Consider the following 22,707-nt stretch of genomic DNA (forward strand, 5'->3'; position numbering starts at 1 on the left):
GCCTCTGGACAAAAGAAAGAAAGCGCCAGCCCGCCAGCTCGCTTTCCTTTGCCCACCTGAGCTTTGCCTCGAGCACAGGCGGGCAAAAGAAAGCACTTTAGTCAGTGGGGTGTTGGGGGAGAGTACTGCCTCACCAGCCATAAACCTCATCGCACATCACTGCTCTGAAAGATATAGTTCAGTGGTTCTGAGATCTCGTCTGCCAGTTCCTTCAGAACCCTGGGGTATAATCTATCCGGTCCTGGTGATTTGAACTCGTCTAGGGTAGACAGGTGCTCACTTACCGTTTTCTTCCCTATTTCAACTTGTGTTCCTAATCTTATTTTTCTGGTGCTGTTTTTGATAGGTTGGACTGTTTTATCCCTTTGTGTAAAGACAGATGCAAAACACGAGTTAAATAGTTCTGCTTTCTCCCTGTTGCTTGTCACCTTCTTGCCACTTTCTCCCAGCAATGGACCAATTGTTTCCTCAACTTTTTTCTTGTTTTTAATATGTCAACTCGAACTGTTGAGCTACCAACCAGCCCCAAAGGCTGTGAATCTCACTAAAGATTAACCACATAATAATAATTTGTGTGTGTGTTTGCGTGTGTATGTGTGTGTATGTGTGGGAAGTTATCATCCAGCCCTCTCCCAGAAAAATGAAATATCCTAGGAAGTGTTGAAAAGGCAGAATATTTCTCTGGATGTGAAAAGAGAGAAACATGTTTTAAAAGACAGAATAGTTGCCTGTAGCTTCCTGCCCATCCCCACTGTTAATGGCCCATTAAGACGGCCAGGCTAGTCCACTTTACATAATAAAGACTTCACCAGCAGCTACAGGAAGGCATGATAATATTGGAACTTTACTCAACTGACCACATGGCATCTGAGAACTCATCCATACCTGGATTCAAAACACAGCCTAGAGAGTAGCCCCCTGCATGGCCCCATCAGAGTCTGACAACCAATCAGAATACATTTCTTACACAGGAACAGGAAACAGAGAGATGGGACTGAACAGGTTATAAAAAGCCTAGCAAGCCCCTCCTTCAGCCCTTCTCTTCTTCTTCACCAACATTAAAGCATGTGATCACCTTTTCTGTTCAGGGCTCAAGCCATGTGGCCCTGTCCACCAATAAACCATCTTTCCAAGCAGCCTCCATGTCTCCAGTGTCTTTTTCCCCACTTGGAGCTGAACACAGAAGGACATTTCTTTCATCATATGCACACACACATACATATATAAAATTATTATTATGTGGTGAATCTAAGTATATAACGGATGGAAACTGACCAAGGAGAGATTTAATCTAGAAACAAGGAGGAACTTTCTGACATTGAGAACAATCAACCAATGGAACAGCTTCCCTTAGGAAATTGTGGGAGCTGCATCACTTGAGACTTTCAAGAAGAGATTGGACTGCCATTTGTCAGAAATGGTGTAGGGTCTTCTGCTTAAGTGGGGCGGGTTGGACTAGAGGACCTACACGGTCCTTTCCAACTCTGTTAATCTGTTAATATAACATGTCCAAGAACACCGCTTGTTGGGGACTCTTTATTTTCTATCTCTACTTTCCAACTCTATTAATCTGTTAATGTAACATGTCCAAGAACACCGCTTGTTGGGGACTCTTTATTTCTATCTCTATGTTCCAGCCACTGCGGATATGATGTCACAACGTGATTAAAAAAAAAACCTTTCCGGTGGCCTCAGTTTGTCTGGTCCACGTGGGTGCTGCTAGCTATCCTGTACCGGGAAGATGGAGCCTTTAGACCGTGTGGTGTAAGTACCGGGTTTTCAGCACTGATTCGTTTTGAGTCCTTTTTTTTCCCTTTAGGGTTATTAAATGAAAAGCATTTCTGGGTTCGTAAGGGCGGGGGGGGAAGCATTTGTGTAATTTGGAAATGATATGCACAGGCTTTTATCAAGTTGGTGCGAAAAAAAGAAAAAGCCGGTTTTAGGCTTGCGGTTAAGCTTGGCATGAGATTTCACGGGTTCCTCCCGAACTCCCGCCGCTTATCTTCGGTTGGTAGAAATCTGCTTGTAGCAAGCCTAAATATAGCGGTCTTAAACGACCAGCCAGCGATCAGTTTCCCCCGATTTGGTGTGAGGTCTACAACTCTGCCGGTGTTCACTTCGCTAATAGGCTTTGCGGGAAAATCACTAAATATCTTGAAACGGGGGAGGGGGGATCATTGCACTATATAATAAGAGGAAACATTTTCTTGGTGGGATCCAGCTAAACTGCAGGGTTGTTGTTGTTGTTGTTATTAAGGAACGTTTCTTAATTTTAAGACTTTCGGGATCAGGTGTGTGTTTTCTCTTGAGACGTTGCAGTTACATTTCAAATGAAGTGAAATGAATGAATGCTTATTTGATAGGTACTACTACCAGTGGTGCATGTATGTATGCCTCTCCATGTTTTGGGATATGTGCTAATTTTACAGCAGACAGATATGAAATACAGTAGTTACAATCTGACAATTCTTTATTGGCCAAGTGTGATTGGACACACAATCTGACAAGTTTGTATGTTCCTTTTGTTTCCTGCTTTGTTTCAAACCCTCTGGCTTTGTGATGTTTTGGTTTCGTGCTGGTGTTTGGATGGTTACAAATTTGGGTTCTATTTTATTCACTGGTATATCAAATAAAGTTAGTAATATTCTTGGAGAGAGTGGTGGTAGTTCTGATGGAGAATTATTTTTTCAACTTGCAAAAGAGGAATCCTGAAGCAGATGATGTATAGTTGTACTGGTTTCCCTGAGTGAAATGAAGTGAGGAATGAAGAGATGATGTGGGTGTGTAGTACCTATGGCAAGAGGTCATACTACCACAAACCAAGATAAGATATGCTGTTTTTCATCTTTGCAGTATGTAGTATCTTAGTTGGAGAGAAGAAAAACATTGGTCAATTAGAAAGGAGAGATTCCAGGAATTATATTGCAACTTAGTTTTAATTTTTCAAACACTTAGATTGTCTCTTCCAGAGATCTAAACAATGTAGGTTGCTTTAAAATAGAAAACAATAATTAAATTATTGGTAGGCATAGAAAGAATGTGAGCAAGCTTTCCATTCTTTTCTTTCTTTCCTTATGCAGAAATAAAATTTAAACCATGGAGGAGGAGGAATAAATATATTCAACTTTATTTTGCCCAATTCTTGAGAATGAATTGGAGATTGTAATTTCAGATAAATTCTGTCCAATTGGTAAAAAAAATAGTCACATAGCCAATAACCCAAGGTTGGGTTTTACCCATTTAATGCATACTGTACAATACAGCTTATAATAATGTTTTTTTTTTTAATACAAACCAAAACATCCAGACAGGGATCAAAAACCCATCCTTGGCAACCTGGTTTGAATCAGGCTAATCTTCTGGATGCCTCACTTCAGTGAGTTGAGAGGCAGGTAGTCTTTCTTGGATGCATTGGATATCATTTTTCCTTTTCATCCATAGATTCAGTTCTGCTACTGATTATATCATGTCTATATTTTTTATAAATTGTCATGTTACGATTTTGTGATGGGCAGCATTTAGAAGTGCTAAATAAAATAATATTTTGTGAAACTTCATTTGTTATTTGTTCGTTTGTTTTTTTCATGGCAGAAAGCCTAAAACAAAGAGAGCCAAAAGATTTCTTGAAAAAAGAGAGCCTAAACTGACAGAAAACACCAAAAATGCAATGCTCATAAAAGGAGGAAATGCAAGTTTAACAGTAGCAGAAGTACTCAAAAATATTGTAAGTATGTTTAGAAATTTATGCAAAAGTAATGGCACTTCTTTGGGAATTGGATCCAGAAAATATACAATGTAAACCAGTGGTTCTTAACATTTTTTTCACCACCGCCTCCCTTTACATATCTTTTGTGGCCCCAGACCCCCAAGGGTCAAGATTTAAAATGTTAACATTTCTTCAAGCCTCCATGGACTCCCTGTGATAACATCACTGCCTTCCCCTGCCTTCCCCGGGATCCGCATACCACAGGCTGAGAACCACTACTGTAAATAATTCTCCTGGAGAAGAATTAGTTACAGCATTATTACCAATCTGGAGCACAATGAAGTAGGAATTCAGTCATTTAAATCTTAGCATTTGATTTTTAGTTGTTTGTGCTCCATTTTTTTGTCTGATTTTCCTTGTAAGACAATAAGAGAAATATATCCTCTAGCAGTCTATTTGTTTATGGAATTTATGGGAATGGTAACTTTTGTTACTGATCCTGGAATTGTGTTGACTAGCAGTCTGAATCTAGAGTGCATGGAGCCTTACACGTGTTCTTTATAGAGGAGGCCTATACTTTTTCAGTGTTGTCTATTCATTCCCCCTACTTTGCCTTCTAAACATATGTGTATTCACTTAACTTATTTTGATTTCCAAATCAAAATCGAGGGCTCAAGGACACTTGTCTTTAAGGGCTCCCATTATAAGCAGATCCTAGTGTTAGAGCTGGAGGAAGAAAAGTAGGTAAGAAAAAAGGAAAGGAAAAGGAAAATAGTTTTAAAACATTCCAGAGGAGGATACCTTCCCTGAAGCTGACATCATTTTTTACTCTTATCAGAAGGACTCCCCAATTTGGCAAGGATAGTGTGAAAGTGACTTCCAGTAGCAAAGTGTTATCTGTTTTAATAAAACTGTAAGGATATGAGTAGGGAACAACAACGAAGGATACCAGATGTTAATATAATGTTGCTGTTCCATCACCATTGTGAGAGAATGTAATTGATCTCATTCAGATGAAACCTTTGTAGTGAGATGACAGTATTTGTGCTTCAGTGTTGCTATCAGAGTCTGCAAGGGATTAGCAGAGTTATTTGGTAGACCCATTACTGGAAACCTGCTAGTGATCTTAGTGAAGTCCTTCAGACACTCATTAATCTAGACTTTTATTTCTTCTAAATTGATGTAAACAAATATATTTCCTTTTTATTTGAAACATTTGAAGATTCACATTGTTAAATGTGACTTCTAAACTAAAGTGTTCTTTTCTTATAGTATGCCCTGAAAAAGCCCTTCGCTGTCTTATATAAAAGGTAAGTGATTTTTCTCTGATATTCAAATGTGATACAGATCTATGTGGTATTTGGTATATATGTGTATACACACTATTTTCCTGAAAATAAGACAACTGGAAGATAAGCCCTAATGCATTTGTGAGAGAAAAAATTAATATAAGACCCAGTCTTATTTTCAGGGAAACATGGTTATATTGTATATATATGAATGACACATACATATGCATGTACATTAACACATCATAATAGGATTGTGCAAAGCAGTTGAAAGAGGTGTTTTAAGGTCGTCTAAATCTTCAGAGAAGGTCCAGCTATTTTAACAATTTAAAAAGAATGATAAAATATGCTTGTTGAATTCTTTGCATAATTTAACTTATATGTATGCATGCACACACACAGATACATGCAAACACGTGCATGTACATAATTATACATACATGCACCCTAGTTTGTCAACCAGTACAACCTATGAAAAGTAGGTTTTAGGTTTCAAAACTTCTCCCCAAAACTGAGTTTGGTGTATCTGGAGATGAGTTTATCTGTGAGTATATGCAGCATGGTATCCATATATTACAGATAAGCCAACACTTGAATTTCTAATCAAAATCCTATGAAAAATATACCACCACAGATAAACCAATTATACATAAAATGTCAAGGATTGGCTTATCCACAAGAGGTATACTTTTTGTGGTATTTTGGTTTAACATTTGAGTGTCAGCTTATCGGCAGATGGGCTTATCCACAAGCATATGTGGTAGTTGAGGGAGGTTTATGTTTAATGCAAAAAAAATCTATAAAACGCTGCACAATAGAAAGTGTATGTAACCGGGCAAATCATTTGATGTGTAACGCCTTATCTAATTTAATGCTTTTTAGATACTGTATTTTTCAGAGTATAAGAAGCACCGGAGTATAAGATCCACCAAGATTTTGAAGAGGCAAATTAAAAAAAAAAGTTTTTACATTCTGCAGACCTCCTAAAAATGGGCCGTTTTTCGGGAAAATGGGCCTGGTTTTTTTTCCAAAAAAGAGCATGAATAGCCTTTAAGAGGCTTGTAGAGTGCTTCTGGGGAATGCCCCCCCAAATGAGCAAAAAATGGCCTGTTTTTCGGGAAAACGGGCCTGTTTTTTTTTTTCAAAAAAAGGCATGCATAACCTTTAGGAGGCTTCCAGAGTGCTTCTGAGGGTTGGGGGGGCAAATTGAGCAAAAAATGGCCCATTTTTTACTCATTTTTGCCCTCCCCAGCCCCCAGGAGTACTCTGGGAGCCTCCTAAAGGCTATGCATGGCCATTTTGGTGAAGAGGGCAGGGTTTCGGGAGGCTAAAAATGCTGTATTCAATCTATAAGACGCACTCAGACTTTCAGCCTCTTTTTTGAGGGGAAAAGTGCATTTTATATTCTGAAAAATACGGTATATACAGAATTTTATTAGCTCTGCTGACTGAAAAGATTGGGAGTTACCATCTAATCCACCTGGAGCGTATGTGCACAGGCCTTCTGTCACAGCACAAATACATTTCCAAAGAATTGTATAGTAATGAGTGATAGCTCAGTATTGTAAGCAGTGATAGAAAGAGCCCTCCCATATTTCAAAGAGGTATTTCAGAAGCTGGAGACAAATTCTTTGCTGATACAGTACCCAAGAATATTTAATTAGTTGCTGTATGAACTGGTAAGGTAGTTCTGATGACCGGCATTAAAAATGAATGGCATCACAGTTCTCAGGTAAGAAAAGCAGCAGCATTTTATTTTAGATCAGTTTGCACATCAGGCTAAACCATGGTGTGTTCAGACAACATTCGTTGACTTCTTCTAATGGCTGTTAAGTGCTAACTAGGAAGCTATAGGAGGAGGCATCCATGATTTGCTTAGCATATAATACGAACCAAGCAGGGTTTTTTTTTGGGGGGGGGGAGGGTGTTACTAGTTGTGGGTAGGTTAAAACAGGTATTTATGAGTTTTTTAAAAATATTTTTCAGAAAGAATATTACAAGGCCCTTTGAAGACCAGTCCTCTCTGGTGAGTATTAGGTTTAGGCTTATGTATCTGAGATAGAAAAATAGATCTAAACACTTTATGGAATTGTGAAATTTAATTTAGTTATACAACATCCAGTTTGTATTGGCTATTCCCAACATTGTGCTAAATTAGCTCTCTCTTGTCTGATGTAAACTAAGAGGGTTTGGACTACAACTCTTCCTTTGTAGGAGAAATGATTGAAATTGCGTGCAAAGCATCTTGAGAGAGGAACTGCTGAGGGAGGTTTGTTACAATGCTGGAAACAAACAGTTGTGAGACAACTATATGTGCCACTGCCCATTGCATATCTTCTGCTACACCCGCAATGAGGAGTTTGAACATGTTGGTGGGTTTTTTAAAGCTATGATTAACATGTCATCTGAATCCAAAGCAGTTCTAAATACTAACAGTAATTTGTTTCAAACATGTCAGGATTAATTACAATCTGAATGACATAAATGTTGAGTGAATTAAGTTACTCTTTATCTACCATATTTTTCGGAGTATAAGACAGACCTTTTTCCCTCAGAAAAGAGGCTGGAAATCTGGGTGTGTCTTATACACTGAATTCAGCATTTTTTGCCTCCCGAAGCCCCGCCCCTTCACCAAAATGGCCATGCATAGCCTTATGGAGGCTTTCAGAGAGCTCCTGGGGGCTGGGAGGGCAGAAATGAGCAAAAAACAGGCTGGTTTTTTGTTTTTTTTTTGCTCAATTTTGCCTCCCCCCCCCTCCCAGGAGCACTCTATAAGCCTCCATAAGGCTATGCATGCAATTTTCTTGATAAACAAAATGGGCCATTTTTGCTCATTTTGGGGCTCTCCACCCCCCAGGAGCACTCTGCAAGCTTCCCCAAAGGCTATTTGTGCCTTTTTTTTTTTTTTTGAAAAAAAAATGGGCCCATTTTCGCAAAAATCCAGCTGTTATGGGGAGATTTGCCAAGTGCAAAAACTTTTTTCCCCCTTTCGGAAAACTCTTTAGTTAGAGTGATTGATGAGAATTAGATTGATCAAGTGCTGTGCCAGCAGAAAAAAAGTCTTAGGTGCTGCAGATTGTCAGCGATTTCCTTCTCCAGCACATGGATAAATACACCTGGAAACATCTACCTACCTACTCTCTCTCTCTCCCTACCTACCTACTATATTTCTCTCTCTCTCCCTCCCTCTCTCCCCCCTCCCTCCCTCTATCTACCGATGTACCTACCTAGCTACCCTCTCTCTCCCTACCTACCTAATGTATTTCTCTCTATCCCTCTATCTACCTACCTACTTTTTTTTTATTTGCCTCTTCAAAACCTTGGTGCATCTTATACGCTGGTGCATCTTATACTCCGAAAAATACAGTATATACTACTAAAGCTCTTGTTCCCATAACTTTTAACTGGGCAAAATGATGCAGCATAGGGAACAATTATTGAACCAAGCTAACTTAGGCAACTTGCCTCCCATGCCCCCCATGGAATTTGTAAAAGTTATAAAAGTAAAATTTTATAAAACATGACATAAAAATCATCACCCAACAGTTTATAACGCAATATAATGCTGTAAAACATTTCCTGTGGTTAACTCATGATGTTCATGCTAGTTCAACATGGACTATTTTCAAAGCAGATATATCTGAATATCTCCCAGAATGTTGAAGTCCAATAAAGGCAATATATTAGAAGCCCTTCCATTGTTTTTCTTTCATGTGCCTGTTCTATTCAGTCCTGTGGGAAGCTGGCAGGAATCAATTGAAGGTTTGGAGGAATCTGATGAGGAAATGCCTCAGGAATCAGATGACCCAGTGATCACAGGATATCTAGCTTAAGCTGAAAGCAATAATTTCTAGATTTCCTAAGCTTATGCTCTTTTTCAGTCAAACTGTGATGGTTAGCTTGGTATAGCTTGAATTGGGTCATGGAAACAAGTAAAATAAATATTGCTGTTAATTATTTTCTAAGTTCTCTAGTAATACAATTTTTTGCCTCTAGATGGATCTGTCGCAGAAAAGATAGCTGATCCTTTGCATTTACCAGCATATGATATTGTTATTATATTTTTATCCAGCTTTTTAAAATATTTACATTTCTATTTAGGTCAACTGAAGAGAGCAAACATGGCCAATATTTCTGCCTCCTATTTTCCTCACAAAAATATTTTCCGAGGCTTAAGAACGGTTTCCAGGCCTTATAGAAACATACTGTAGCTTGAGAAAGCAGAATATGTTTTGATTATAAGCTAAAAAATGAGAATATTTTTTTGCATATTTTTTTCCTCTGTGGGTTACATTATGGGTGTGGAACAGTTATGAATAAAAAGGAACAATAATCCTATTGCTTTGGTTTATAACTTACCCTGAGGTCAGTGTATTCTCTTGTAAAGACGTTGAGAGAAGTTTGTTCTCAGTTTGAAGCTGTCATTATGTTAACCCAGAAAGAACTGGAATTTGAAAGAGTTATGTCAGATTTGGGGGCGGAGGGGGGACACAGTATTGGGTGTTTTATAAATAGCATATGGTGATAACAATTTCTATTCAATTAATCTTTCTGAATTTCTGAAAAAGGATAACTGCAAAATCATTGCTGATTTTGATCCAGAGTACTCCTTAGATTACTGATAAAAGAGAATATTTATAGCTCAGAGTTGCACATTTGGGTCATTGGTATTCTCTGAGCTCAGTTATTTTCTTGCAGACATTTCATTACTATACTAGGTAACATCACCAGTGCACTTTACAGCCACTGTTCATTTAGTAACTGGTTAGCAACCATTTGCAACTGTAACTGTAATAAACACTAGTAAAAAAAAGACAATTTTCCAACCAATGCATGCCTTTGTGATTCTACACAACAGGAGTCTTCAGTGTGAAACTGATTTAGAGTCTGGTCAGTTTAGGCCAGGGGTGTCAAACACGGCCCATGGGCTGCATCTGGCCTACAGCAGGCCACGGAGTTGGCCTGTAGGCTGTCTGGGAAACAGCGAGGGACCAGCCCCTGCCACCCCGGAATTGGCCACACCCATCCACTTGGCTGCGATGACCAGGCCACCACCCTCCCCGCCCCCCAAGGGCAAACAAAATCCCAATGCAGTCAACAATAGGATTGAGTTTGACACACCTGGTTTATGCAGCAGATCATTCTTATTAACTAATTAAAGTCACAGTGCTAAACTTGTTACCGTGATGTTAGGGAAAAGCAGCTCAGGAAAAGATAGCTTGTTTAGGCAATCTCCACCTGCAGTGGGGCAAAAACGGGAAAAACAGGTCAGGCACAGAATACTGTATGAGAACTTTATCTGAATGAGACAGCAGCAGCTGGTTTTCTTTGCCGTGTCTGTCCCATGTTTGTTTGGCAACCATATCATTTAATGACCAAGTTGTCAGATCAGAATGCAATTGCTAAACAAGGAGAGGGTGGAAATGCAATTGGGAATGGTAAGCCAAAGGAATCTTCTCTTTTTGGCAAGATTTACAGTGGTATAATAGTTGCTTGGTCTTCTCAAATTATGCCTTGTGTTGTGTTCTGCAGAGCATTTCAATATATTTAAACCTCTGTGTTTTGTTATTAGGAATTTTTTTCTAAGAAGTCTGATTGTTCTTTGTTCCTGTTTGGATCTCATAGCAAGAAGAGACCTAATAATCTGACCATAGGTACCGTGTCTGGGTTTTTATTCATATAATTATTGTAGATTAGAGAAAGTAGATCAAGAGCCTCTCAGTGTGTGAAAACAAGCCTGTTGTTGTTTTGAGCTAAATAAATGGAATTTAAAGAAAAGGGTCAGTGGAGGAATTGTGGTCAAGGCCAGCTGATACGAGCTCATCTCTTTCAGGGTTACAATCAGTTCTTTGATACTTCTGCTTGGCTAACTTTGTCTGGAATCAAAGTTTCTCTATCATGTAACAATAAGCCATAATGCTAATTGTTTGATTAGCTCATTGCAGACCAGGCCAGTATGGTTTGCTGTAACTCACTGTTGACAAGTGAGTTTGAGGAAAAGTCTTGTTATGTTAGTTGTCAGGTCTTCTATTATTTTTTAATTTTTTAAGAAAAAACATATGAATGCTATGTTTTCACAGGTATCATAAAGATGCACGAAGAATTGTATTTGTTAGAAACTTACCATGTGTATAAACCGTGTACCATAAAAAGGGGATTCATTTCTAAAATGTAAATGCATTGCATTGTCAAAAGACACATTTTAATTATCTTTCACTCTCTTTTGGTAGGTCGTATGTATGACTATCATATTCTGGATATGATTGAACTGGGCATTGAGAAGTTTGTTGCCCTCAAAGATATTAAGGTAACGTATTCCAAAATATCGCCAGTTCCTTGCTGACTTAATTCATTGGGGGTGTATCTCTTTTCTCTCTGATTTCTGCTTCTAAATTTCTGTTTGATCAGGATAATATTTGTAGCTCAGGATTGACATGAGGGTCCTTGGTATTATCTGAGCTTGCTTGTTTTCTTGCAGAAGCTCCTTGCTACCACTGATGATGTTACCTAATTTGGGTAATGACGCCTGCCTGGATTAATCTCTAAGGTTTTCTTGACAATTTAATTTAATTTTGCAGTAAACACTTTTTTGTGCTAACACTTTTAAACTGATATAAACAGAAAAATCAGGGATACTACTTGAAACTCAATGTGACTATAATCTGTGAAAGAGTATATCTTTGTCCAGGAATCTTTTCCCATGGTTTGTTCCCATTATACTTCACTGGAATCTGCTTTTTAAACTTGGGTGATGGGATTGTCAGTGAAGAAGCTGTAGTTTGCTACAGTCCAGGTGGCTTGAAATTGGGTAGTCAAGTCCAGCCAGCTGTGATGGGTTACTGCTTTTGATTGACAACATCAGCTGCTCTACTTGTTCCAAGAATTCCAGGATATTTAAGCTGTTACTTTTGGCTGACATTCCCAGGGCAGTGTTTACCAGTGGTCTGTCACCTGATTTAAATAAAAACTTAGAAGATCAAATTGGTTTCAGCAGCTTAAGCCGGCCTATATTGAAACTTATTTTTAACCATATGTAACTATAGGAGCATCTGCTTTGTTTTTAGACAGTAAATGTATATATCACAGTGCAGTGTCTTAGAAAAAAGATTTTTCTGATATGATGGCTCTCATTCCAGTTTTTATGAGCACATCAAAGAATAGTTAACTTTTGAAGTGCCTAATTTTTTTGGGTTACTTGTTTAATTGCCTTTTTAAATTTAAATGTGTTGCCCACTAAATATATTGGGTTGTAGTTCCCAGAATTCTCAGTTACTGCAGACAACAAACAACTGGGAGTGTAATCCCACCATATCCAGAAAAGGAACATCTGAGCTGCCAGTTAACATTGGCAAGGTCTACCCAGCAAGTCTGTTCCTGTTGTGAGTGAGCTGGTGATAGGTCTTCTGGGATACTTTTTCTCCTTCTCTTGGTCCTCTGCCAACCTTTTTTGTTCTTTAATCTTTTAATTTTTTTAATAGAACAGCAAGTGTCCAGAGGGAACAAAGCCCATGCTGATATTTGCAGGAGATGCTTTTGACATTGATGAGGAACATAGAAGGTTAAAAAGCCTTCTAATTGGTAAGCCATTTGAGTTAACCTGCTAGTGTCATACAGACCTGTTTCTTAAACTTTTTTGCTTTCAGGATCCCTTTCCATTTTTAAAAATAACGGAGGACCCCAAAAAAGCTTCTTCCTTTTGTATGGGTTATATTTATTTATATTTGCCATAGGAAAAATTAAGTTTGTTATTGAATCTTGTAAAAATATTAAATCCAGTAGATATCAACATAAGATATTTTTCATGAAAAAACTATTTTTAAACTAATAAAATAAATAATCAGAAAAGTTACATTATTAGATGTATGCCAATATCTTTAATATCTTGCAAATAATTTTGTTTTTGCAAACCCCAAAGAGGGTCTTAAGGGATCCCAGGCATCCTTGGACCATCTTTTCAGAACTGACTCTTGCTCTTTTTTGCCCTTCAGATTTTTTCAGAGGCCCTGTTGTGTCCAGTATTCGTCTGGCCGGCTTAGAACATGTTCTGCATTTCACAGCAGTGGATGAAAAGATCTATATGAGAAGTTACAAGTAAGTCTGTGTGGTGCTTGGATATGTGCCACAATGTGCAGTCATACACTGACTAAGACTAGAGATGTGGTACATTTGTGCATGTTTGGATTAGAGCAGTGTAGGACAGGCGTTTTAGGTGGAAAAAAGTCTAATTTCATCTTTTCAGGCTGGCTTCCCATGGTATTATCCCACAGATTATAAAGTATTGCATTGTGTGGTACACCTGCTGTCTGTATGAAATGGCTGAAGACCCAATTAAAATGTTACTTTAAATCCTCATGTACTTAGATGAAGAAGAATGTTACAGGCATATTAATTGTACTTAGAGATTTTATTTTCAAGCCAAACATGTTGACAAAAACTATGGATTCTCAGCACTAGCAAAGTGCATATGAAACACATATACCCACAAGCAAGTTCTTTCTCCAAAAAATTTCCCCAGAAAACGCACACCAATAGCAGTAGCAATAGCAGTAGACTTATATACCGCTTCATAGGCCTTTCAGGCCTCTCTAAGCGGTTTACAGAGAGTCAGCATATTGCCCCCAACAATCTGGGTCCTCATTTTACCCACCTCGGAAGGATGGAAGGCTGAGTCAACCCTGAGCCGGTGAGATTTGAACCGCTGACCTGCTGATCTAGCAGTAGCCTGCAGTGCTGCATTTAACCACTGCGCCACCTAGGCTCTTAAGTACCAAAGTACTCTCCTTTTAACCAGGAGGTACTCTATTATTTCTACAATATTCCTTGTGGTTCAAACTATCCAGTTATGATTGGCTTTGTCAATATTGCTCTCCCACTGTGTTAATATTCATTAACCTTTACTGTGCTAACACAGCTTAATGTCACCTATTTTGCAGTAAAGCCCCATTGTATTCTCTCCTTGAAGGTTTATCTAGATTTAATTATCTATTTTGGATTATAGAATAACTATTGGCTTCATATTGTTATCTTTGGAAATTCAGGGTCTGGAATAGAGTGATAGTTGAATACTGATATCCCTACTTTTCTGTTCTTTGCATTTCTCCAAAAGCTGAACATAGACACGAGACCTGTTTACAAACTGTTGATCTCAAATTCCCTCTGCTTTGCTATGATCTCAGTTCTGGTTTATTATGACCCACATACATTCATCTTGGTTTCTTAATATGTTTGAAATATTAGGGCCACTTGTCTTCTGTGAATATAAAACATATTACTATATACGTACTGAGATAAATTCTCAGAAGTTTTCATACAACATGACCATATCTGGAATATTCCAAACTTTGAAAATTCTTTTTGAATCCTGTATAGAATCCAATCATAAAAATTGAGTTTCATGTGGCTATGCAACTGTCCAAAGTCTAGGGTGTGAAGTTTTATCATAGTCTCTCTGTCTCTTTTTCATAAGATAAGAGAAGGAGGTTGGAACATAAGATCAGAGTATATGATCACCAATGTTTATAATCTAATAATATCCCAAACTTTGAGAATTCTTTTTGAATCCTGTATAGAATCCAATCATAAAAATTGAGTTTCATGTGGCTATGCAACTGTCCAAAGTCTAGGGTGTGAAGTTTTATCATAGTCTCTCTGTCTCTCTTTCGTAAGATAAGAGAAGGAGGTTGGAACATAAGATCAGAGTATATGATCACCAATGTTTATAATCTAATAATATCAGACCTATTATATTATGCTTGGTTGACTAACCATCTCTGGAGAGAATAATGTGAAAAGAATAAATCAGACATATGTATCAGTCTGAAGATTTTGGAAACTGCTTCCACTTGTAAGCTGCACAATACAGGGAAATTCCGGCTGTTGAAAATTTTTAAATGTTTTAATTAATATCATGAATGCCCTCAAAATTAACTGCAGTTGTCAATCTTCTAAGTGTTAATGAGCAGGAATATAATTTAGATGCAATAAGAACAGGGTTTCTGATAAGATTATAAAAGGAATTTGCTTTACTTTCAAATGATGAAAGACAGAATAGAGAAGACATTGTTTACCTGTACCAGCTCATTGTTATGAGCTGGTACATCTCTTTTCACAGGGACACGGTGGCTCAGTGACTAAGACACTGAGTTTGTCAATCAGAAAGGTTGGTAGGTTGGTGGTTAGAATCCCTAGCACCACGTAACAGAGTGAGTTCCCATTATTTGTCCCAGCATCTGCCAAGCTAGCAGTTCAAAAGCATGGGAAAAATGCAAGCAGAAAAATAGGAACCACCTTTGGTGGGAAGGTAACAGTGTTCTGTGCACCTTCAGCATTTAATCATATTGACTACGTGACCACAGAGACGTCTTCGGATAGCGCTGGCTCTTTGGCTTTGAAACAGAGATGAGCACTGCCTCTTAGAGTCGGAAATGCCTAGCACATGTGCGAGGGGAAGCTTTACCTTTACATCTCTTTTCAAACTTAGTCATGTCTGATATTTATTAATCCAGCTTTGGCACTGCAACATTCTACCTGTTGTGCATGTTTTTAAACAACTGGTATGTGGAAGGGAACTTGGGACTGATGAACCAAGAAGTATATTAATTAAGAATTAATATTAATGAATTTATGTTAAAGTATATTAATTGCAGCTAGCTGCTCTTAGGCTACAATTGGTTATTTCTGTGTGTAATTTCAACAAGGATGGAGAAGAAATTACTCAGCTATCCTTCAACCAATCCATTTCCCTTACGAGATGATCGGGCTTCTATTTTGGAAACTGAATTGCACCAAATCCTTAGTTTTAAAATTAAATATGGAACAAAAATAAACTGATGAACAACTGGATGTCTCTATTGCTTTAATAGTAGATGGGGAGTATGTATAAATAAAGGGACAGAACTGAATGATGCCAATGGTAAAATTTAGATTTTATTTGGTTTGGATGCCGCCCTATTCCCGAGAGACTCAGGGCGGCTAACAATAAAAAGGGGAGGGGATACAAAAATAAAATAAAAAACAGCAATTTAAAATTCAACAACAGTCGTAACCTCGAATGGGGCTGGATAGTTCAACAGCCCCAGGCCTGCCGGAACAGTTGCTTTGTGGAAGGCCAGAAGGGTAGTAAGGGTCCAGATCTCAACGGGGAGATCATTCCAGAGGGCCAGAGCAGCCACAGAGAAGGCCCTCCCCCGAGGAGTCGCCAACTGACATTGGCCGGCAGATGGAATTCGGAGGAGGCCTAGTCTGTGGGATCTGATAGGTCTTTGGGAGGTGACTGGCAGGAGGCAGTCTCTCAAGTACCCAGGTCCGATACCATGTAGGGCTTTAAAAGTAACGACTAGCACCTTGAAGCGTGTCCGAAGAGCAATGGGCAGCCAGTGCAGCTCACGGGGGATAGGTGTAACGTGGGTGTACCGAGGTGCACCCACGATCGCTTGCGCGGCTGCGTTCTGGACAAGCTGAAGTTTTCAAACACTCTTCAAGGGCAGCCCCATGTAGAGCGCATTACAGTAGTCCAGTCTTGAGGTGACGAGGGCGTGAGTATTTTGGTATTTATTTTTGGTATTTATTAGACATTTATAGGCCGCCCTTTTCCCTGAGGGGACTCAGGGCGGCTTACAATCAAAAAGGAAAGGGAGTGTAGGACAATACAAAAAGAAATGTGCACAAAAGTAAATTAAACAGTAAAACTCAACATTCACTCAGCATTCGGGAGGGGCAAAAATAAACTTATCCCCAGGCCTGACGGGCTAGCCAGTTCTTGAGGGCTGTGCGGAAGGCCTGGACGGTGGTGAGGGTACGAATCTCCACGGGGAGATTGTTCCATAGTGTCGGAGCCGCAACAGAGAAGGCTCTCCTCCGAGTAGTCGCCAGTCGGCGCTGACTGGTGGATGGAATACGGAGGAGGCCAACTCTGTGCGATCTGATGGGACGCAGGGAGGTAATTGGCAGAAGGCGGTCTCTCAAATAGCCAGATCCACTACCATGGAGCGCTTTATAGGTGGTGAGTAGGACCTTGAAGTGCACTCGGAGAACGACAGGTAGCCAGTGCAGCTCACGGAGGATCGGTGTTATGTGGGCGAACCGTGGTGCGCCCACGATCACTCGCGCGGCCGCATTCTGGACTAGCTGAAGTCTCCGGATGCTCTTCAAGGGCAGCCCCATGTAGAGCACATTACAGTATTCCAGCCTGGAGATCACAAGGGCTCAAGTGACTGTTGTGAGGGCCTCCCGATTCAGGTAGGGCCGCAACTGGCGCACCAGGCGAACCTGGGCAAATGCCCCCCTGGTCACAGCTGAGAGATGGTGGTCAAAAGTCAGCTGTGGGTCCAGGAGGACTCCCAAGTTGCGGGCCCTTTCTGAGGGGTGTAAGTTTTGTCCCCCCAGCCTGAGTGATGGTATGTTGGTCAAATTTTTGGGAGGGAAACACAACAGCCACTCGGTCTTGTCTGGGTTGAGTATCAGCTTGTTTGCTCTCATCCAGTCTTTAACGGCTTCTAGACCCCGGTTCATCACGTCCACCGCTTCATTGAGTTGGCACGGGGCGGACAGATACAACTGTGTATCGTCCGCATATTGGTGGTATTTTATCCCGTGCCTTCGGATGATCTCGCCCAGCGGTTTCATGTAAATGTTAAATAGTAGGGGGGATAGGACCGACCCCTGCGGCACCCCATAAGTTAGGGGCCTCAGGGACGATCTCTGCCCCCCCACCAACACCGACTGCGACCTGTCCGAGAGATAGGAGGAGAACCACTGCAAAACAGTGCCGCCCACCCCTATCTCCCGCAGTCGTCGCAGAAGGATACCATGGTCGATGGTATCGAAAGCCGCTGAGAGGTCCAGGAGAACTAGGATGGAAGCATGGCCTCCATCCCTAGCTCTCCAGAGATCATCGGTCAATGCGACCAAAGCGGTTTCTGTGCTGTAACCGGGTCTGAAGCCAGACTGGAAGGGGTCAAGATAGTTAGCTTCCTCCAAGGTACGCTGAAGCTGGAGAGCCACCACCTTCTCAACAACCTTCCCTACAAAGGGGAGGTTGGAGACTGGACGATAGTTATTAAGAACAGCTGGATCCAAAGACGTGAGTGACTATCCGAAGGGTCTCCTGGTCCAGGTAGGGCCGCAATTGGTGCACCAGGCGAACCTGGGCAAAGGTCCCCCTGGTCACAGCCGACAAATGGTGTTCTAAAGTCAGCTGCGGATCCAGGAGGACTCCCAAATTGCGAGCCCTCTCTGAGGGGCATATAATTTCACCCCCCAGGCTGAGAGATGGAATAGCTGGACCATCTTTGGGAGGGAGCATCAATAGCCACTCGGTCTTGTCGGGGTTGAGCGCAAGCTTGTTCGTTCCCATCCAGACCCTGACAGCCTCCAGGCACTGGCACATCACTTCTACCGCTTCACTGAGTTGGCACGGAGCGGACAGATACAACTGTGTATCGTCCGCATATTGATGATATTCAATTCCATGCTGGCGTATGATCTCACCCAGCGGCTTCATGTAGATGTTAAACAGGAGGGGGGACAGGACCGAACCCTGTGGCATCCCATAATTGAGGGACCTAGGGGTCGATCTCTGCCCTCCGACCAACACCGTCTGCGACCTGTCCGAGAGGTAAGAGGAGAACCACCGAAGACCCACTCCCACCTCCTGCAACCGTCGCAGAAGGATACCATGGTCGATGCTATCGAAGGCCGCTGAGAGGTCAAGAAGTACAAGGATGGAGGAGTGACCCCTATCCCTGGCTCGCCAGAGATCATCTATCAGCGCGACCAAAGCAGTTTCCGTGCTGTAACCAGGCCTGAAACTGGACTGAAAGGGATCCAGATAATCGGTTTCATCCAAGGACCGTCGGAGTTGAAAGGCCACCACTTTCTCAACAACCTTCCCAACAAAGGTGAGGTTGGAGACTGGATGATAGTTACTCAAAATGGCTGGATCCAGAGAAGGTTTCTTCAGGAGGGGTCTCTCCACCGCATCCTTTAGGAAATGGGCATATGGTGATGAGGACAGTATCCAGCTGTCTTCTAGACACAGCAGAATGATGTTGAAGTTTTCTTTTTTCTACCCAGACTTTAAATTTGGAGGCATAGAGGAGGAGAAGGAAGAAAAAAAATCTTATATAGGTTTTTTTCCAAAAGTAGATACTAAAATCTAATTGCCCAGTTAGATGCTTCAACCCAAAACCCAGCAGTTCATCTTTGTCCAATGCTGACCAATATTTGAACTTCCTTGCCATTTTCGCCATTTCTGCTGCTCCCCCCCACACACACACTTTTTTTCTTTTTCTATCTCTTTTATCCAAGCTGCATTCTGTTGTATTTCTGTTGTTTTTTCCTACAATATATCCTGTACCTTTAATTTATTTTCTATAACTTCTTTAATAATATTTTTGGCACTATTTGATTTCATTAAATTTCTCTCTTTGAAAGTTAGTATATCCCAAAAAGGACATTATAAATTAATGTTTATCTCAAAATACTCTTCTGCAAAATAAGCCAAAGTATGTTATCTTTATGGTAAATGAAACAATATTTTCTACCTCTCAAAAGCTTATGGCCATTATTCCTCATGGTGTTTCTCCAGAAAGAATCTATGGAGAAAGGGCTGCTTACATTCCTTTGGAAAGCAAAATTTATGGCATATTGTGGGGTGCTCCTTTCTGCTTAGTCCTGATCATGATTATACACTACTTGGTTTAAGTAAATATTTATCCATTGATATTTTTAATATAGACCTGATATAGTTTTGTGCTTTGGCATGAGATATTGATATGAACTGCATAGAACTGATTTGTTCTTTGTACTGAACTGTCTGGAAGAAGGAGGATTGCTACAAGGATTCGAATGTCAGATGAACTAATCACATAAGGTTTTTTTCCCCTTGTCCTATTTTCAAGGGTGTTATTGAAAAAGTCTGGTTGTAAAATACCAAGGATTGAACTTGAAGATATGGGACCCTCATTAGATTTGGTAATAAGGAGAACACATTTGGCATCAGATGATCTGTATAAACTGTCACTAAAGCAGCCTAAAGCTCTCAAGGTATGTAGACAAGTCTTTATACATTTAGGCCAGGAAAATCTGCCCCAAGTGCAGAACTGAAAGTGATACATAACTGAAAATATATATATTTTCTGTTTGTGGATCAGAGCAACTGAACTACAACTCTTTATAGTTATGTTTACTTAATTAAATCCACTAATATGTGCTACCCCATTTTTCTTAAGGTACTTTAAGGATTATTTTAGATTACAAATGTCCTTTGAATCTACTTTGGAAATGATGATTGCTTGGCTTATTTGTAGTCACCATTTATTTAATTGAGGTAGGGATTTCCTTGTATGTATGCCTTCAAGCTAGTCTTGATTTCTGGCAACTGCCTGGACTAATCCCTGCAGTTTTTTTTGGGAAGTAGTTTGCTATTGCTGCCTTCTTAGACTGAAAGAGAATGACTTTATCCCTAAAGCAGGACTAGAACTCATGGTCTCCCAGTTTCTAGGCTGGTTCCTTAACTATACCAAACTGGCTCTCCATGGATGTGTTTAGATAATACCATGAAGAGCTAACTTAACATGACAGAGTTAGTCTAATTTTGTAATCCTTAAATCGTTTGTGGAGTTTTTGCAAATTAAACCAGTTTTCTCTAATTTGACTGCCTTCCTCGTATGACGTATGTGGGTCAACCTACTGGGCTCCTGATGAGAATTCTGGGAGGAGTCGGAACATTGGAAGGCAATAGAGTTAGGGAGCGTTAGAATTGAACTTAGTCCACAAATGAGAGAGTAATACAATTCTCCAGATGACATAGCTTTGTTTCTCCTAATTAACTTAAATTAGGTGAAATAATGAAGTAACTAATTAGATTTCAATTGTAATGGAAGGACATTTTCCAGTCGTTATTGGAGAAGGATTTCATTTTGAAGAAATGTCATTCTAGATCACAAAAATGGGCATTTTCTTGTATTTCTAGCCAAAGAAGAAGAAGAATGTCTCTCATGATGTCTTTGGGACAAAATATGGGCGGATACACATGCAGAAACAGGACCTGGATAAACTGCAGACTAGAAAACTGAAAGGTTTAAAGAAAAGACCGTCTGAAAAGAAAACTGAAGATGGAGGAGATCCAAAGAAACTAAAGTTGGAATGAGAAGTTTAGACTGGAAGGAGCATTTGAATTTGGGTCCTATCAGTGAAATGCCATATAAACTTAAACCTTACTTCATGTAAATTTTACTATTTTGCCTTTTTCTGAAGATGTTTTTAAACAATGGAGGATCTTAATAATTTTTTTCTAGTCAAGTTCACCTGATCTTTTATACAGATATGTATATAATGGCTTGAGGCCATTATAGGTGCTTGACCTTGCCATAATCTTTTCCCAATCGTGATCATAAATTATTTAGAATATAAAATATATCATTTGTTTATTTTTTCCAGGGGTTTGGAACAGATTTTCTTGAAGTTATATAGAGCTAACGCCTTGTCTAGAAATAAAGAACAATTTCTAGAATGTTTTCGGCCTACATCCTTTCAATATGTTGTTGGTTGACTGCTGTGAGTTAAGTCTGTATTCTTATTTATCATCATTGCTGTTTACCAATCTGGGTTGTTGTCTTTCCATATATGTCTGGATTTCAAGAGCCAGAATTCTGAGCAAATAACCATGCTTGCTGGAAATTCTAAGAGCTTAATATTTTTGGATTATAGTATATATTCTTGCTTTAGGTAAGAGCAACAAAAGCTGCAGGCATTGCAAAAAGAAAGAAAGCAACCAATGTACATGCCTATAAACAAACGTATCCATCATGCTATGAAATACTGATGCCCAATTAATGTACAGCGAGAAAACAAAACAAAAAAAAATCCTTGCTTGGGAAGATTTGTTTGAGCAGAGTCCAATTTGTTATCAAGATAGCTCTTCAGCTTCTGTATTCATTTCTACATTTCCAACCCACATAATCCAGAGATTCTTCAGCCTACATAGTATTAAAAGTATTAAAAAATACCAATCCACAATTTAACAACTATAAAGAGTAAAACAATACCATCCAAATAGAAAACTACAAACAATGATAATAGAAAATGAAGGTGGCATGACAATATCAAGAGAAGGTTCTCCACAACAACTCTGTCCTTAAAAACCTCCAAAACAGGGGAGGCTGCTCCATAGTGCCACTCCCAACCCAGAAAAGCAATGCCTCCCAGACCTCCCCAAAACATGGCATCATATATAGTTTTTCTTTCTGTGACCTAATTGGTCATAGGACACAGGGTGAAACTTTAGTTTTTACTGAGGTCTTATTTTCAAAGTCTTTTCAGATAGATGCTGATATTCTCAGAACCTGTTACACAAACACTTCAATATCCAATAAGGGCCAGGGTTGTTTCCTTTTAATAAAGAAGAATTTATGCTACAATCTAAATTGAGCATCCATCTCATTCTGAGAGTCAGGGTTGAGGTGGTTAACAAAAAACAAAAATTCAAACTAAAAAGCATCTTCTTTTAGGTACCAAGAAGGAACTTTAATTGATTGCTTGTCCTTTATTTATAATGTGATATATAAGAGTCCATTCATTTCCCCCTTATTCAAGTGGAAAGTTGTTTGTTCAAAATCTTCCCAAATCTATAATTCATTGTTAAAGATGGCTCTCTTTTTCCTTATTTACCTCTTTGAAAATTAGTGTGATTTAATTATTTGGCATACATGT

At 39.6% G+C, this 22,707-nt stretch overlaps 1 protein-coding gene across 1 annotated transcript; it reads left to right on the forward strand.

The window, feature by feature from the left end:
* Positions 1 to 1,689: 1,689 nt before the first annotated feature.
* RPF2 (ribosome production factor 2 homolog) lies at positions 1,690 to 21,508 on the forward strand. Its single transcript, XM_032217060.1, has 10 exons — positions 1,690 to 1,764; positions 3,592 to 3,724; positions 4,979 to 5,016; positions 6,982 to 7,021; positions 10,568 to 10,649; positions 11,226 to 11,302; positions 12,474 to 12,573; positions 12,984 to 13,086; positions 19,896 to 20,040; positions 20,969 to 21,508. The coding sequence occupies exons 1-10, from the start codon at positions 1,742 to 1,744 to the stop codon at positions 21,143 to 21,145; spliced, it is 918 nt and encodes a 305-aa protein (XP_032072951.1). The 5' UTR covers positions 1,690 to 1,741; the 3' UTR covers positions 21,146 to 21,508.
* The last annotated feature ends 1,199 nt before the right edge of the window (positions 21,509 to 22,707 follow it).

This window comes from Thamnophis elegans, chromosome 4 (genome assembly GCF_009769535.1).
Source record: "Thamnophis elegans isolate rThaEle1 chromosome 4, rThaEle1.pri, whole genome shotgun sequence".
Taxonomy (NCBI): domain Eukaryota; kingdom Metazoa; phylum Chordata; class Lepidosauria; order Squamata; family Colubridae; genus Thamnophis; species Thamnophis elegans.